At 36.5% G+C, this 18,470-nt stretch overlaps 2 protein-coding genes across 5 annotated transcripts; one reads left to right on the top strand and one right to left on the bottom strand.

Moving 5' to 3' along the window:
* Positions 1-708: 708 nt before the first annotated feature.
* pcmtd2b (protein-L-isoaspartate (D-aspartate) O-methyltransferase domain containing 2b) lies at positions 709-9,050 on the top strand. Of its 4 annotated transcripts, none has more exons than XM_065286172.2 (6): positions 709-884; positions 4,786-5,140; positions 6,411-6,513; positions 6,596-6,767; positions 6,944-7,067; positions 7,418-9,050. In XM_065286172.2, the coding sequence occupies exons 2-6, from the start codon at positions 4,834-4,836 to the stop codon at positions 7,897-7,899; spliced, it is 1,188 nt and encodes a 395-aa protein (XP_065142244.1). In that variant the 5' UTR covers positions 709-884; positions 4,786-4,833; the 3' UTR covers positions 7,900-9,050. The 4 variants fall into 4 exon arrangements, with proteins under 4 accessions (XP_065142244.1, XP_065142243.1, XP_065142245.1 ...); XM_065286171.2 differs by having other exon boundaries at positions 710-884; positions 4,782-5,140; XM_065286173.2 differs by having other exon boundaries at positions 717-869; positions 4,782-5,140.
* Positions 9,051-10,138: 1,088 nt separating this feature from the next.
* LOC135775147 (uncharacterized) lies at positions 10,139-13,712 on the bottom strand. Its single transcript, XM_065285164.2, has 10 exons — positions 13,471-13,712; positions 13,041-13,229; positions 12,688-12,816; positions 11,862-12,374; positions 11,515-11,739; positions 11,252-11,413; positions 11,046-11,140; positions 10,870-10,920; positions 10,400-10,781; positions 10,139-10,312 (listed from the first exon to the last, which is right to left on the bottom strand). The coding sequence occupies exons 1-10, from the start codon at positions 13,667-13,669 to the stop codon at positions 10,140-10,142; spliced, it is 2,118 nt and encodes a 705-aa protein (XP_065141236.2). The 5' UTR covers positions 13,670-13,712; the 3' UTR covers position 10,139.
* Between the last annotated feature and the right edge of the window lie 4,758 nt (positions 13,713-18,470).

Raw genomic sequence — 18,470 nt, 5'->3', positions numbered from 1 at the left:
ATTTATTAAGCAACTCTAAGAAATTTATATTACAAATATTCTAATAATTTTCAATTAGGTAAGGATTTTGCAAACATTTTTCTGTGAATATAATATTTACCATATATAATATAAAGTTCACTACATATTTAGATATTTTGCATAGGTGAGTATATAAAAATATAACATCTTTAAAAGATAACATAATTTCTTGGGTCAAATAAAAAGGAGCTACATTTTCAGACCAAAATTTTAATATTATATCACAATTATAAAATAACGTAAGTTTTCCTTATGCATATTACAAAATGAAGATTTATTATCAGTATCCAAATTTTTTTATAAGAATAAATTTATTATTATTATTATTAGATATTGAACATAACATACAACATTTACATTTTTAACAAGGCATCCAAAAAGATAACATATTTAAGAAATTGGATTTACATTACACAAAGAAATTTAAACAAAATAAAATAAAATATAACAAATATAATTAAATTAAATTAAATATAGACAAATCAAAAAATAAATAAAAATACAATTTTAAATAAATAAAATGAGAGACAGCATATACCAGTTCAATTTTCAATTAACTTTAAATCTTTGTCGTATAAAAATGTATCTCTACATTTTTTGTTATTAATACATTGGAGAGTTTTGAGTATTCGTGAACCAGTCGTGAACCCGTAGGTTGGCAACGCATGTGACGTCGTGCGTGTGACGTCAGCGCGTCAGATGGGTTATGTTTACATCGCGTCAATTTTTCGCTGGCAAGTTAGGTGTTATTGTGCCCGTCTCATCCAAACATGTCCACGCGAAATTGATAAACACACGCGGGAATGTAATCGATGGACTTTGTTGGTCTGTACGAGACAATTTCCGAGGTCCGTATTCACACGGTAAGAACAGACGTAAACTGCGCAGCGAGATATAACGAGTGCCAGTGTGTGGCTCAGATGCTTTTGTTTACATTCGCTGGTTGCAGATAGCTCGTGCACTCGTGTGTATTAAACTACTGGTAAATGTTTAATATGCGCGTGACTTCCATATTTTCTTGTTTAAAATCGGTTATTGGGTTAGAAGGTGTTTATAAACCTTGATGTTGATGTTTTTTGTTGGAATCGTCGCGGCACCGTCCACTTTCCCTTTTAAATTAGCGCTATGTAACGACCCAACGTTAGTTTTTTTGTTTGTTTTGATAAATATATATTGTTCAGATCAAACAGAAAGGTTGGGCGTGTGTGTTGTGGTGTCAAATGCTTATCGTTTGTTTGCTTGTTAAAAATAGGTGAAGGTCCATATGACTCCAGTAGTAAGTTACATGACAAAGAAAAGCATTTAGGCAGAAGCGATATGTTTATTATAATGTATAATACTGATCTAAAATCTATTGTGTACTGTATGCTTGAAAAGGTTCATTATTCAAATTAGAGATCCAGTGATCCCACAGGAAAAATACTGTAGGATACTTTAGTAGCCTATTTACTATAGTAAAATTCCTAGATTATGTAGTGTTTTAACCTTGCTATAGTAATATTGCAGTGTACTACATTGTTTACTACAGTTTACCAATTCACTAGAGTTAATACTACAGTATACTATAGTTTAAATTAAGTGTAGTAGTTACTGTAATGTACCACAATGTAACACTATAGTGAGTATACTACCGTATTTTTAATGTGGAATGTTCCAGGTAACAATAATTGTTAGCTGCATTTTGATTAGGGTACCATAAGTGTACCCATTAGGCCAGTGATCTCTAACATGGTGCCCACACAGACTTTTGTGAGCACATTCTAGCCTAAATTTTAATAATTATTTACTACATATGTTTTATATTATATTGCTTTTTTGATTATTCCATGTATGTTAACATTTGACAATGATAAAACATCAATAATTTAAATAAAATCAACAAGTAAAAGAAAAAAGTTTTGAGTAGACTATATCAAAAAAGTAGCCCTCCAGATTGTTTTATCCATTGTGATAGCCCTTGCTAACATAAAGGTTGTAGACACCTGCATTAGGCCCATGTAACATTTAAGCCCACTTTAAACTTTGACGTCAAATATATAAAAAGAGAAAATCATATTTAATGCTTCTCATTATTTTATGCAATCCAGTGATTTGTTACTTTACTGACATTTTTTTTGCATGCCGATTACATTTGTAATGTTCGACCCATTCATGTGCATGCCATCTCGGTAGACCTCACACGAAGACACCCCAAAACTTTGATGTTTCCTTCAGAAATAAACACATTTCTACAATTGTCATTCATTTCTTTGGTCTATGCATTGAAGTTATGTCAAATAAGAGATATATGTATTGGTTTTATGTGAACAAATAGTACTTTTATTAACTTGCGCACAAAGCTAACCTCTGAAAGATAGATATAAAAATAAAGCATGTGAACTACAATTACTAAATGTTTTATGAATTATTTTACATTCAATTACAAACAAATGCATTATAAATTATTTTGTAGAGCAGATTTTTATTCATAAATATATTTTTTTAAAGATGGACTTAAATGCCACTAAACACATGCAAAGTATAGCCAACACAAGGTAACCTTGAATGAAAAAGAAAACATTTTAAATGGAGGCACAATGAAAACAACGATGATGCTTAGTCCACAGTATATTGTGTGTCTTTGTAAACATATCTTCGATTTGTAAAGAAAAATATTGTTAACCATTTTTCACTGTTGCACCATTTAAACCCACCTTATGCGTTTCAATGAGGAATCCCTCTTATTACAAACAGTGATGATTTTCTAAGTGAAAGTGTTTAACGATAACATATTTGTGTGCTTTCACCTTACAAGCCTTTTTAACATACCTTACTAACATCTTAATATTAATTTACAACTATATTTAGATAGGCCTACAAATTAGCACCAATATATAATAGATGTCCGCTAATGTGTGTCATTTGTTAGAAAAAAACTGCACATTCAAATTGTAGCAGCATGTCACTTTTACCCTAAGGGCACAGTTAAAATTTTTCTATGCTAGGAAATGAGTTTGGAGTGGACAGAAAGTTTTTAAAGAAAATATTGAAGGCCAAGAAGGCCAAGAATTGATGCTCATCAGGTATGCAAGACCTGTTGAATTTTATTGGTACAGATGACGGCTGATGAGTGCTATTACTAGTAAAATAAATAAAAAAATCCATGCCACTAAATAAATATTATGATGTTTGACTTATTTTAAAAGCAACACATTTATTTTTTGTAAATCAATCATGATTTGGGCTCACATGCAGGCTCAAAAGGTGCCAAAAAACAATTATGCCCATGCTTACGCTTAACACACATTTTCAGAAGCGACATGTAAACGGCCCTATTAAAGTTTATTAAATATTAAACCAAGTAAATAAAAATCTGTCTGAGGGCTGGATTATGTTCTGACAGTAGATGTGGGCCAAAAGGGACAGCAGTTTGAGACACCTGTTGTAAAATTTACTCCCATAACGAAACAGTGCCACCCTAGTGGCATAATGCCGCAACTACAGTTACAAATGGCAATACACAATCCAGCCCTTGTTTGTTTTTTTTCATAAAGACACATGATAAAGGCACCTGTCGAGGGCGACCGCCTCCAAATTCTCTATGTAGGAAAAACCCTGAGTGTATAAAATCCTCTGAGTGGCTTCTTGTTTTTTATGTTACTTTTTATTTTTTTACAATGTGCTCTTTGATATCCAAGTTAACCTTCAGTGAGGCAGACAATGTGCTGCCTTGTCTACTTGCCAAAATAACAAACAAACATTAGCTGCTGTACATGGAGTTTCAGGTTCAAGTTGTTGGAACAGAACAGTGTGCCACTTTTTTAACTTGGCATTGTCTGTCCTCTAAAAATAGAGAGTGAAAGAAGAATAGCTGAAGGCAAATTTCACTATAGTGAGTGGAGTGTTATGTTTGCTGGCATTTCGGCTCAGATACCTGACATGCTGTGACTTATAAATGATTCAATTGTTTTTAATAATTCTCTTCTCACCTGCTAATCTATTATTTATATCGAAATCAAATATGAACTTGTATGTCATTAATTAATTCTGTTGTTATATTAAGAATGTTTCATGTTTTACATTTGCATTTGGTAGACCCTTTTATCCAAAGTGAAATGCAATGCAATACAAGATATACATTTTAAATCCGTATGTGTGTTCCCTGGGTTCAAACCCATGACCTGTTGCGCTGCAAACACAATCCTCTACCACTGAGCTATACTGGACCACAGACTTAAAAACACATTAGAATGTAAATCAAAAAGGGAAATAGGTCTGCAGTTTGTCTTTTTTTTTAGTTTGTAATCCATTTCCAGGCCTACCTTATCATACTTTTAAATGTATTGTGTAAACTAAAGGTTTTTGTTCTGAAGAAATGTGAATAGTGCTTTCACATGCAAAATGTATCTTGAGTGGTTGCTTTGCAGTTGCTTAAGTCTCTGGTGCAGTTTCTCTCATTGCCATGCGAAAAGCCTCCACCTTCAATGTCCTGTTTCCGTAGATATGGCTGGGCGCTGTCGGTCAGTGTTTTATCTATCTGTTCTTTTACCAGTGAAAATAGTTAGAAAAGATAAGAAAAAATAAGCCTTGTCATTTAAATTTAATGCCTGGGACTGGGAATTAACCAACTGGGATTTGGAATAGCACCAATTTTGTATGTAAGAGTATGATTTTATTTTTATACTTCCTCTTAAAAGAATAATTTACCCAATTAATGAATAGTCTGTTTATCTGTGTAACTTCTTGAACTTTTTGAATAAAAAGTTTGTGCTTTTCTTCAGACAGTGATAGGCAAACCTCAGGTCTGTCTATAGAAGCTCTTCACCTGTCACCATGGGCGGAGCTGTCAGTGCAGGCGAGGACAACGATGAGTTGATTGACAACTTGAAGGAAGCCCACTACATTCGTTCAGATCTGGTGGAAAAGGCCTTCCGAGCCATTGACAGAGCTGAATATTATCTAGAGGAGTGTCGTGACAGTGCTTATAAAGACCTGGCTTGGAGGCATGGGAACCTCCACCTGTCTGCTCCGTGTATCTACTCTGAGGTGATGGAGGCCTTGGACCTGCAGCCTGGTCTGTCTTTTCTTAACCTTGGCAGTGGGACGGGTTATCTCAGCACCATGGTGGGCCTAATACTGGGTAAGTTTTTGGAGATGCAATCTGTAAGATTTAGTGCATCAAAAATCTCCGACATCCTTCTATATGTGACCCTGGACCACAAAACCAGTCATGAGGGTAAATTGTTTTAAATTGAGATTTATAATTCATCTGAAAGCTGAATAAATAGGCTTTTCAATGATGTATGGTTAGGATAAAACAATGTTTGGCTGAGATACAACTATTTAAAAATCTGGAATTTGAGGGTGCAAAAAATCAAAATATTGAGAAAATAGCCTTGTCCAAGTGAAGTTCTTAGCAACACGTATCACTAATGGTAAAACATTTTTGACAGTAGGAAATTTACCAAATATCTTCATAAAACATGATGAAACTAAAAAAAATTATCATTTTGACTCATAAAATGTATTTTAGTTTTTTTGTTTTTTTTTTTGCTACAAATATACCTGTGTGACTCGTTTTGTGGTCCAGGGTCACGTATAGTGGGTGAAAGTAGGGAAGAAGTATGCCTAAATTTAACAGTAAAACAGTAGGCAAAATGTAGACGACCTCATACTTCCAGCTAGATTTTTAAGTGTACATTAAATGAACACTTTACTATCTGCTCTGTCAACATTTCAGTTGCTTAAAGGTTCATTTCTATTGCACTTTTAACAATTTTGCATTGTAGCAAAGAAGCTTTACAGATAATACTTTTTAGATTAAACAGTATAGACACACTTGTTAAACTTGTTATAAAGATTATTTGTTTTTATTTCTATGTCTGATTCCATGCGTTAAAGAAGACATATCATGAAAATCTGACTTTTTCCATGTTTAAGTGCTATAATTGGGTCTGCAGTGCTTTTATCAACCTAGAAAATGTGAAAAAGATCAATCCAGCAACTTATTCTCTGCAAGCATGTGAAAAAATATGTCATTTAAATTAGGCTCCCCTTGTGATGTCAGAAGGGGATATTAGTATCGCCCTTAATCTGCACTATCCAACAACGGCCCTGCCATTTAGTGCAGAGATCAGCTCATTTGCATTTTAAAGGACACACCCAGAACAACACATTTTTTGCTCACACCTACGAAGTGGCAATTTTAAAATGTTATAATAAATTATCTATATGATATTTTGAACTTGAACTTCAAATACTTAATCTGGGGACACCAAAGATTTATTTTACATTTTAAAACTAGTCTTGTGGAATGTCTCCTTTAAGAGTTAGATTACTCTAGTCAGCTTTGGTTTGCAATACATTTTAGTTGTAATTGCATAAATAAATCATATGATTAAATCCTGCAGGTCCGTTTGGCGTAAATCATGGTGTTGAACTACATGCCGATGTTGTTGAATACGCGTATCAGAAACTTGACCACTTCATCAAAACCAGCGACAGCTTTGACAAGTGAGCTCTTACTATCAATTGAACAGTCTTTTAATTGTCATTGAATTGTATTTCTTAATCAGTTTTGTTTTGATGGCTGCAGGTTCGAGTTCTGCGAGCCCACTTTTGTTGTGGGAAACTGTCTGGAGATCCCACCAGAGAGCAGACAATATGACAGGGTTTACTGTGGTGCCGGGGTCCAAAAGGAGTATGAGAACTACATGAAGAACCTGTTAAAGGTTGGCGGGATCTTAGTTCTGCCCTTGGAGGAGAAGGTCGGTGCATGTTTATTTATGCCCTCATACATGTGTGTTGCTGCTTTTACACATCTGTATCATTCAGAAGTGAATTTCAGAAATAATGTCAAAGTCATAATAGTAATTATTATGCACGTTGTGATGTGTAGTTATTACTCACTTAAGGAATTATTATAAAAGCTTTTTTATTGCAGTTAACCAAGATCACCCGCACAGGTCAGAGCACCTGGGAGACCAAGAAAATCATTGCTGTGACCTTCGCCCCATTGGTTCAGCCCAAGCAGAATCTCAATGGCAGACCTAAAAGCGCTGTTTTACGTAAGTGCACTGAAGAGTCAGACATCTGCAAGCCTGCTCACACCAAGGCGAATACAATTGAGTAAATGATCATTGCGAATGATTTTTCACACCAAAACCGATGCTCATTTGACATTCCCCGACTCATTTGCATGCTTGAAAGCAAAATGTTTTCAGATAATTTGCATGCTGTTATGCAAAATGCAATCCAGCGTAAATGTCAGGTCCTGAAGTGTGATGATCACTGTATCATAATACAGAAAAAGAGTGAGCCATAGTACATTTATAATGGACTAGTTTGACATATTACTTCTTATTGTAATAAAAGTTTTATTAAAGAAACCTCTCTTTCCCTCCATTGTTTCTTTCAGCCATTTTTGAAGTGAGGACATTGCAGGACCTCTCCCGGATTGCCATCCGGCGCACCCTGCGTCAGCCCATATCCATGGGGGAAGGACGTACAAAGAGACGCGTCTCATTCCCGGGGGCTCGAGCTATGCACCGCTACGGCCCCCGGTTCGAACGTCGCCGCTTCTGTCGGCGTTTCTACAGGCAGTGCGTCAACTCTGTGGTCCTCCACGACTCCATGATTCCCACCGCCATGGACGACTGCAACTACCCAGGAGGAGTGGAGGAGGAGGAAGATGAGGTGGAGGAAGAAGAGGAAAGAGGTTGTCGCAGGGTGAGAGAAGACCTGCCCGAGGAGGACGAGGAGGGAGGCAACGAAGATGAGAAAAGCACAGGCGGGGCGGCCCGTGCCGAGCCTCCTGTTAATCTTCTGAGAGAGAGGATTCTGAGACTCCCCTTACCTGAGCCGCTGAAGATGTATCTGCTGTATTATAGGGAGAAATGAGACGTGGTGAAATCGAATAGGTGCTGTGTAGCGCTAAGGCGATTAGACACAAAAGAAAAGGCGTTTCTTCTTCTTAAACCTCTCAAACTGTATTAGCATGACAATGAAGTTCCCATTTAATGACATCACGATACCCCATCCTTTTGCCACTGGATTCAAAATGTACAGAAACGGAACTGAAAAACGCATCGCCCGTATAATTTCAGCGTTCCCCTCTATTGAGATGATCATGCTTACAGATGTCCCTTAACACTTCGTCCCTGTGGGAATTGCATTGGTTTGTGTGGGAGGTGAGCTTGTTGTGCGAAGCTCTTATAGAGTAGCATCACTTTGGGATGTTGTATAGATTGATATTATGGACCAAAGGGTTGAATATTTTTTGATAGCTTTACACAAGACCCTAAAGTTGTTGGCCCTTAAACTGTTTAATTCTTACCTTCCCACTTCTCTGAAAAGAATGAACAGCATCTGCATGTCTACTGCTGTTCTGCACTCACAGTTTTCAGTATTTGAGTTTGTGCTTGAGCGTGTCGTATTACATAGGCTGATATATCATTTTTGGGCCCAGTTATCAAATGTTGCCAGCCCTCATATTGATACAGAGACATTGTCATATGACAAAATAACCCTAATTCTGTTGTAAAGATCGTATGGGATGAAAATAATTTTTAGTAAAACTCTATTTATTCATAAGTTACCACAAACTTTTAATAGATTTTGTTAGAAACATAGAGCACTTTAGTCTTTTCACTACAAATTCAAAATTATAATTTGTTCATTGCTCAATCAACGGCCCTGCTCAGGAATATTTAGTTAAAAAAAGACCAAAACATAAAATGAACTTTATATTATTTGACCAAAAAATAGCAAAATATTTTTTGTACATCACCAAGCAGATGAAAAAAGAACGGTTGGATTTTGAAATAACAGGATCTAATTTCTACATGAAGTTTTGTTTGCAGGTGCTTCTCTTCATTTCTCTTTGATATTACTAATGTTTAGGTAGCTCTTTAATCCAGGATATTATCATCATCTGTGAATTATTTTGCTGTAAACTGAAGTACAAGCATATCTACCAGGTTTTGCTTTAAAGGACTGTGCTTGTAGGTAATAGACCTTTCAATAAAGTTTGAATTTGCACACTGGAAAAACTGTGTTAGTGTTCATTTTTCATCATAACCTACTTAAATTTTTGTGTGTTTATGGATAAAGCCCAGGCTTCAGATTACCACACTATGACATCACCATATAAGGAGTGGAAGTTAGGGAAGAAATGAAAGTTGACTGTGAGAATGACACATTAAGGTAATCTTTTATTTTTATGGAAGCTATATAGTGTGATTTTGGGATGGATAAGGCCATCCGAATTAGGAGTCTTTCATACAAACACAAAGCCAAAGGTTGTAATATATTTTATTTAAGTGACATACAATAGAATGTAACAAGTGAACATCCTCATTATATTTACACTATTTACAATAATTACATATAAATATAATACAATAATAATAATAAAATATAATACAATAATAATAATAAATTATAAATATAATACAATAATAATAAAAAACATAATAAATATAATACAGTAATAATAATAAAAAATAATAAATATAATACAATAATATTTTTAAGGTCTGGTGTAGTGTGGTCTTCTCAGTCCAGTGTAGTGTCCAGCACTTTTGTGTCCAACCTTGAGAAAGAAAACAAAGAAAAATCTTTATTTAGTCTTCTGTTTAGTTAGTCATTATATTTACGATACGATCAAGCTTTCAACTAGAAAATCTGTTAACTAAACAATGTCCCCTGTTCACTTCAACACCTCTATACAGACTCTGCCTACTCTGTCTGTAAAGCTACCTCAAGACAAACAGCAATGATGAACAGAAGCCCCTGCCTGACTTCATTCTGGATTAAACCATCTGTGCTGTAAGATCTGCTGTAATGAGGGTCGTTCGGCTGGATCACGTGCTAAACACTGTCTTATAAGACTACGACATTCTGTAAAGATGAGAGCTGGTTAGTCATGATCACATCACATAACTTAATGTATACATAACTAAACTGTGGCTACTATGAGGATTATTTACTTTATAAATAAGAAGCCTCTGACTAAATTATTTGAACCTGCATGTTCAGAGAGTCTTACTTTTTAACCTTTGCTATACTTGCTAGATTGGATTCTGTATTGTAACTGTACGTTTTCAACATTTCTGTGATTTTCTTTTCAATAGTGCTATTCATTTACCTTCGGATAAATTGGGATTAGCAAACTGGACTTCTTTGGACTTCACATACGACTTGTATCCATTCACCATTTCATACAGGACCATTCCTAGACACCAGACGTTTGCTGGGATGGGGTGAAACTTCCAGTTCTTTTTGACTTCCGGTGGAAAGAAATCTTTTACCCCTATAAACAAAGCATTTTGCAGAGTTGAGCAAATCTGTACAAGTGATTTTTCCACATTGTGCTATAGGAAAAAAAATGCCAACTCACCTATGTACTTGTGACTTTTGTAGGCGCCATAAGTATATAGCTGACCACAACCGAAGTCAATCAGCTTGGTGTCTAACGTTGTTGTGTTGACTAGGAAGTTGCCTGGATGGATGTCGCTGTGAAAGACTTCGTGATCATAGCAGTTTATTACTGCCTGAACCGTTTGACGCATTATTACACGAGCGGTTTCTTCACTCAGTGTACGATTGCATTGGATGATGTGGTCCAAGCCTAGGCAGGGTTGAGGGTACTCCATAATAATGATGATGTCGTTTGAGTCTATGAACCACTCCAACATTTTTATGGCATATTGACTTATGGGAGGTTCATTCATCTTAATCAGGAGTGCCACTTCTACAGGCAGAGGTTTGGAATGTCCTGGCTAAAGAAAGAAGACAAAAAAAAGAAAATTAAAGAAAAAATTTATATTATCACAAGCAATTATATGTTCAGTAAGATTTGCTACTCACAATAACAATGGTCTGTCTATTCAGCCGCCTGGACATGATTTTTATGGCAACCTGCAAAAGAAAAACTGAGTTAACAAAAAAGTCCTCGTACATGACATTTAATCTATATATTGTAGTGATCATATTGTATATCATAGTGTATATAGTGTTTCTTGAATTTGAAAAGAGCACACTACCTCTTTGCCATCAGAAATGCGGGTACCAGTACGGACCAATCCAAATCCTCCTTCTCCCAGCAATTTGCCAAACTTATAGTAAGACTCTACTTCTCCTGGCAAAACATGATAATATTGTCTATGAGTTTCATTTGATTGTCTTGCATGAACCACAATTGCAACGTGATAAAATTAAACCTTAACTAAAAAAGTTATATCAGACTCACCCTCTGTAGGCTCAAAAAGAGCTTCATTAGAGGTACTCGTGTTTGGCTGCATTGGCTCCACTGTATTCTTAAAACAGCGGTTTAAGGTTTGCTTAGCCTTTTTCCACTTCCTCTTAAAAAACCCACGGATTCCCGTCTGCTTTTTCTTTGTGGCAATTTCTTCTAAATCGAAGGGCAAAACGTAATTAGTAAAAAAACATCTCTGATCACAGATTAAATGTGAATTATTTGTTGCAGCTTGTATTTGGTTCATTTCATCTTACCTTTCATGCCATGATCACTGTCCAGTCTTGTGGGTTCTCCATTTGTACTGTCTTCAACAGTGTATGTTTTGTACAAGCTCTCACTTGAGCTGCTTTCAGTTGACAGACTAGATTCTTCCGACTGGGACAAGAAAGAATCGCTGCCAGGGCTAAACGGCTTCGGTCTGTCAACATCTTTCCTCTGATCAGCTCCGCACTCATCGACGGGAAAAACTATTGTTTGCTCTAAATCGAAGAGCAAAACATAATTAGTAAAAAAAAGATCTCTGATCACAGATTAAATATGCATTATTTGTTGCAGCTTGTATTTGGCTCTATCTTAGTGTATTTGGCTCATGTCATCTTACCTTTTATGCCTTGATCAACAATGTATGTTTTGTTAGAGGTTTCACTGGAGCTGCTGTCATTTGACGGATCAGGGAAAGAATCGCTGCTTAAAGTAAACAGCATTGGTGCTGGCTCACCAATAACTCCGCACTCATCGACGGAGAGGGACAAGCTGTACGAAGGGTACGTGCTGTCCGAATGGGACTTGTCCGAATGGGACCTGGCGTCCGCTCCAGAAATGAGATCTGCGTCAGAAGTTTGGCCTGGCATAGACCAAACCCTAGCTGCACTGTCATTCATAACCGGACGTGCATCAGATGTAGCGTCGAACCAGCGGGAACCTGAAGGCCCTTGCTCGAGGCTTGATGCACATGGGACAGACAGCCCTGGATTAAATAAACTTGTGTCCGGTTGTAGTGGTGGAACGAAAGGCTCCACTTTGTGGCGGCTGAGGAAACGGCGCTTTGCAGCCATCCAAGTTCCTTTGATGAACCCGCAGATCCCTGCGCCATTCCTCCCTTCACCACGTTGTTCTGAAACAGAGAACCAAACATTTGTACATTAGAAGTGGTGACTACATGTATACTGTATTGTTTTCAATGCTATTGTTGTGTAAGTTATGCTATTTGTATTAGAAAATGGATTTAAGTGAACATGTTTATACTCATCCAATGTGATGTATGTTATCTATTGTTGTATTTTGCCGTTTTACACCGCTTCCATTAAAAATGCTAGAAGATAGTTCTGTTTTGAGTACTTAAGTGTTAAGTTTTCTGCATAGCTGAATATCTGAGCGGTTTAGTGAGGGCAGCACATAACTAATATCAGCATAAATGTTCCTCTCACCCTTTGGGCTGTCATCCCACTTTCTGCTAGTGGAGGGCAATGCATCCCGTGACTGGATGTTATTCAGATCAGGGACACGGCTACCTCCAACACTAGCTTCCAGTCCCTCGGTGTTGTTGAGGGACGGATCTGCTGAGGACACAATGTTAAGTAGTCAGATGAGTAGATGTTGCTTAACCTAGCACAATGAAGACCTGACCCCATTTTAATATTTATAGATGTTAGATTTAACTGTGCGAAAATTAACCCATTTTCTTAATGTGTGATGTGTAGGTGGTTATAAACACATGTTAAATACAGGTCTTCCATGTAATAAAAGTATAAATGTAGTTTGTGTGTTCAGTTCATCTCACCTTTTGGACTTTCGTCAACAGTGTGTGTCGGGGACACCTTCATGAGCTTTCCATCAGCGGAGAGCGACGAATCCCACGATCGAACGTGAATCAATTTGGGGAATCTGTCACTGCGCCCGCCGACTTCCAGTCCATGGACTTCTCTCCTCTCATCAATGCCAGCCTCGATGATGGTGAGGGGCCAACCAGCTGAGGAGTGAGGACATAAAGTTAGATGAGTGGTTAAATGAGAATCGCACATTTCTGAACTTTCATACTATCACTCTTTCTCTCTCCAAATAGAAAATACAAGAAAACTGTTAGCATGTCAAAATTTTTCTACATTTTTAAAATACCGTGTCCAGTCAGGCATTAAAACATGGAGTCTTTATATGTTAATCTACTAACAGTATCTAATATCAGCATACAGTAAATGTTTAGTTCATCTTACCTTTTGGACTGTTGTCCAAATAGTGTGTCAGGGAAACGTTCATGAACCTTCCATCAGTGGAGAGCGATGAATCCCACGATCGAAGGGTGTTCAAGTCGGGGAGACGATCACGGCGACCACTGACTTCCGGTCCATGCACTTCTCTCCTTTTATCAATGCCAGCCTCGGTGTTGGTGAGGGGCCAACCAGCTGAGGACATAATGTTAAATAAGTGGTCAAATGAGAAAATACTTGTGTTTGTTTGTAAACATGTGTATTCCTGCACTCTCTTTTTTCTCCAAAGTTAATAAACTGAAAATACAAGAAAATTGTGACCATGTACCCAATTTTCTCATTAGAATTATTGTGTGATAACATAGTGTGTGACATTTAAGTTGATATTTTTTCATGTACTTTTTAATATACTTTAAAGTTTTTTTTGGGGGGGGGGTACACGCATGTATAATAACTGTCATGATCACCCCATCATTCCTTTAATACATGTGTTAATTTTGCTAATAACCTTTATTTTCTAATATATTAATCATCAATATATCAATCAATCTTTGAAACAATATGCATTGTGAAAAGCACCATACAAATAAATGTGAATTATTTAAATTGAATTAAGTGAATTCGTGTTTGGTTTCTGTGAACAGAAACTCCCGCCGCCTTTCATTTGATCAGATAAAAGTCCTACTCGGCTCACGCGACTGTCTATTTTGAAGCAGGCAGATACTATTTTGTATTTTAAACAGCAGTTAGTTACAAGTATAGGACCAAAGATTAAAACACAGTCGGCGTACTATGATTTGTATTATTGTATGTGCCTAACAGCGAGCCGGCCCACAATGCCCAGCGGCACATATGGAAAACTCCCGGTGCTCCAGATGTCCTAACCGGACACTAGTCATTATCTCTGGTGTTTCAAATCTAGATCCAGATAAGCAGTATGGTGATTTAAGCTTCACCCTCACAGAAATAAGCTATATTTTCTTTAGGCTGGATTGTTATTTGCGTGTCTCGCGCCAAACGCGTGGGAGTTTGCAACCCTGATATACTTAATTGACCGAAAAGATCTTCTATCTAATATAAGCATAAATGTATTTTTCATCTTACCTGTTGGACTTTCGTCCACAGCGTGTCTCAGAGACACCTTCATGAACTTTCCGTCAGCGGTGAGCGTTGGATCCCACGATCGAACGTGAATCAATTCGGGGAACCGATCACTACCACCGCTGACTTCCAGTCCATGGACATCTTTCAACTCATCGGTTTCTCCCTCGATGTTAGTGAAGGGTAAACGTGATGAGGACATGATGTTAAATAGGTTTTGTAAGCTTTGTCGCTTTGTAAAGGTTTAGTCTCTCTCTGTGATTTTCTTTGCGTCTGCTCAGTTAACCACCGTATGAGTGAGTGACTGAAATTCTGAGCACATCGCTTTATATACCATTCTATGGAACGCTAGCATTATGATGTCACAATACAATACACGTCACTCGTCTGTGAGCGTCTAGAGAGCCTGGAGTCATCTGTCAAGCGTTTTAAATTCATTGTATATCAATTGAAATTAATGCTGTTCTCTCTGTCAATTTTTACAACAGCTGTAGTAACAGCAGGAGTCACAAAATGGCACATAGGATTTTTTTAATGAAATAAATGTGGTACTGGTTATTCAATACTGTAGTTTAATTTTAGTTTAATTTATATACTTATAAAACTTTAATATATTTGTCATTTCTCATTCAGAAAAACACACATTTCATTCACAACACACTGATCTAACACTATCAACAGGAAGCATTAGATAAATTTTCAACTTTTCTTTTTTAAGTTTGAATGATTTTCCACATAATTCAGCTCTTCATATAGAATATTGTAACACCTTTTCACTTTATTGAAAGCATAGAATGATTAAGAAATTAATCAGCTAAAATTTCAATTGTCTTGTAATGATTCGGCTATAAAATTGACAATATTTTAAAATAATTACTGGATACATGCTTGGAATTTCCCATCAGTCTGTCTTGAATCTGTTTTAACCATTAGAAAAATGTGCTGAAAATACATAGTATTTTGCATGTTGTGGAGTATGGATTTTAAAAAGCGTGGTTCACTGAATGCAATGAAAAATGGTTCACAGTTTGGTCTGCACTGACTGTCTGTTTCGCTGCCTGTGTGAAGAGTTTTGACAATGTGGTTTCAGTATTGAACAATGCTTGTTAGCATTGCATGAATAAAAAAAATGTTTGTGGTTGTTTGTAAACATTAAACTCAAATCTGACTTGATATGACCACATGGACAAATCTATATATCCGACTGCAGACATTCAGTTATATTTCTAGCTTATTATAGGTGATTATATAATTGCAGGTACATAGCTGTTCAAAGTCAATAAACTTTTTTAAATGATTATACTTCAATAATTTAAAAAAATAATGTGTTATACTTTAATTTGGTGATCACTGTTATGGATCACAAGATGTTATAGGCCATGAAAATATATATTTTTTAAAAAGTGTCAAGGTAATAACAGTGTAGACCAGGGTTCCCCAAATCTTACCCTGGAGGGCCGGAGCACTGCAGAGTTTAATCAAGGTCTTCATGATCACTAGAAAATGACAGGTGGGTAAGTTTGATTCAGGTTGGACCTAAACTCTGTCTGTAGTGCTCTGGCCCTCCAGGGTAAGATTTGCGGAACCCTGGTGTAGAGGTAGGTGTGTGTGTGTGTGCGTGCGTACGTGTGTACCTGGTTGTTATCACATTGTGGGGACCAACTGTATTTTTATAACTTTCTGGGGACATGAGGAAATAAATCAAACATTATTATGGCCTATAATTAATTATGTCGTCATGTGATCCATGAGTACCAAATTATTAAAATAATTAATTTTATAATAATTTGAAAAAAGCAAATGTACCTGCATTAAGAAAATTACCCCTATAATAGTTGTTTTTAAATAACTAATGATTTATGCAATATTAATACAGCCTGAGGAGCAACATAAATATTAATTACGTAGACTTCACTTATGAAATTCAAAATGTATTATTAAACATGTTTAAAATGTAAACCACTGTAAGAGTATCAGGATTTGAAATACAGATTCTGATGAGCTGCGTTTAATATTTGATGTATTCTGGTTAACAGAGGAAATCAGCTGAATCAAGTGAAAATGATACTTAAATCTCGTATGCAAAAATACATTTGTACAGAACTTTAAATAATACGTTCAAAAATAATACAAATCTAAACATAAACCAATGAATAAACCAAGTAACACTGAAATAATTCTGTATTTATTAGGCATGTGTTAAAAAGAGCAAATTGGCTCACAAATTTGGGGTACAATATTTTGTGATCAGGTCAAGGGACTCTCAGACCAATGGGAGTTATATTCACTTCCATATTTAATGAGAAACTAAGGCACCTTTGAACCCTGATATTCTTAGTGTGTGATGACCTAACCCCACCTCTCTCCCAAATCCCATCCTTTCAAAGAACAACAGACTGCAACAACAGTCTATTGAAAAACATCTTACTTGCCTTTTCTATCGGCCCTGCTTCTGTCAAACAGAGTCTGAGAGATTGTTTTGGGATCTGGCCAATGACGTAATGCTCTTGTTCTCTTGTCAGATAACACATACAGTGGACCAGCATAAATCTCCAGCTAAAATTTGTTAATCCTACAACTGGAAAATGTAGACTAACTAGCACCCACATAAAACATTCTCACAAATGACAAGTATCGAATACATATGGGTGTTATGTCCAGACTATTTGTTGTCTTGACCTTTAACCTTACCCACACACATACATTTACACAGACACTAAACACATAACATTTTGCTGAAATGCAAGTTAAATCAAATTAAAAACCATTTCAGGTTGATAAGCAGGTCGTGGGGGCTGACCTGACGGATTTATGAAATATTACTGTTATTGTGCCACAATTCCAAGTTTTGAAAAAGCTTTTTAGGCAAGAATGTATGTTTTTAAAGCAAAAGGTTTATAAAGATATTGTCTGTTTAACCTCTTAAGCACAGAGACTATTTTGGGGATTTTTGCCTGGATTTGGCCTACCCAGTTTCAAAAGCTTTCCATGCAGAGGTGTACATACAAAAGGTTGGGATCATTTTACAGGAAACCATTTGAAATTACATAAAACACTGTTGAAAGTGTTAAACATGGTTGTATGTGTTGTCAGTCCTCTAATAAAAAATAAAAAAGTGCAGACAGTTTTGTTTGATTCCAGCAAATGTCAGCTTTTAGAGGAAAAAGGAAAAGATTTGTCTCTATTCTGATGTATGCAAAAGTTATTCTATTCCAACTGAAGGAAGAAATAATACCCTTTTTGTATTCAATTTCCACCTACACACATTTAAAGTGTCCCCATAACCAAATACATTGGAATAAATGCAATAGCTTTATATCATTTTACAGAAAACCCTTTTTTGTTGTTGGTCTATCAGACTGGAGACAGTTCTGGTTCTTACCAGCAGGTGGCAGTAAACGCCAGAAAAAAAGAACCATTTGTTTACCTTGAAGAGCGTGCGAGGAAGTCCCGTTCAAGCAGGGGGGCAGGGTTTCATATTTTATTGAAGCTTCCCTGGACGCCGCCATTGCTTAGCGAACACCCATCTGCTGTTAGCATCCCATTGACTCCCATTCATTTTGGCGTCACTTTGACAGCGAATAACTTTACATCTGAGGCGTTTAAAGACTCCATTTGTCCATTAATTATTTCTAAAGAAACACGAAAATGTATAAAAGGCTCCATTACCATGTATCTTACGTAATGTCCCAGTAGAAGCAGTTTTTGTAAAAATAGGCTAACGATTGCGTCATAACCTGCGACTTTCTGTCGCACAGTAGAGAAATTACCGTATGGACTGGGAGAGAAGCTCACAGGCAATCTTTTACTGACTATGAGGCAATCGGTTGGACGTGAAGGCATAAAGTGAGGGAGATTACTAATCAGAATACTAACCAAAATGTGCTCCTGTTCACGCTCGCCGT

The sequence above is a fragment of the Paramisgurnus dabryanus genome, chromosome 21 (assembly GCF_030506205.2).
Source record: "Paramisgurnus dabryanus chromosome 21, PD_genome_1.1, whole genome shotgun sequence".
Taxonomy (NCBI): domain Eukaryota; kingdom Metazoa; phylum Chordata; class Actinopteri; order Cypriniformes; family Cobitidae; genus Paramisgurnus; species Paramisgurnus dabryanus.
This window is presented reverse-complemented; position numbering and strand designations above follow the sequence as displayed.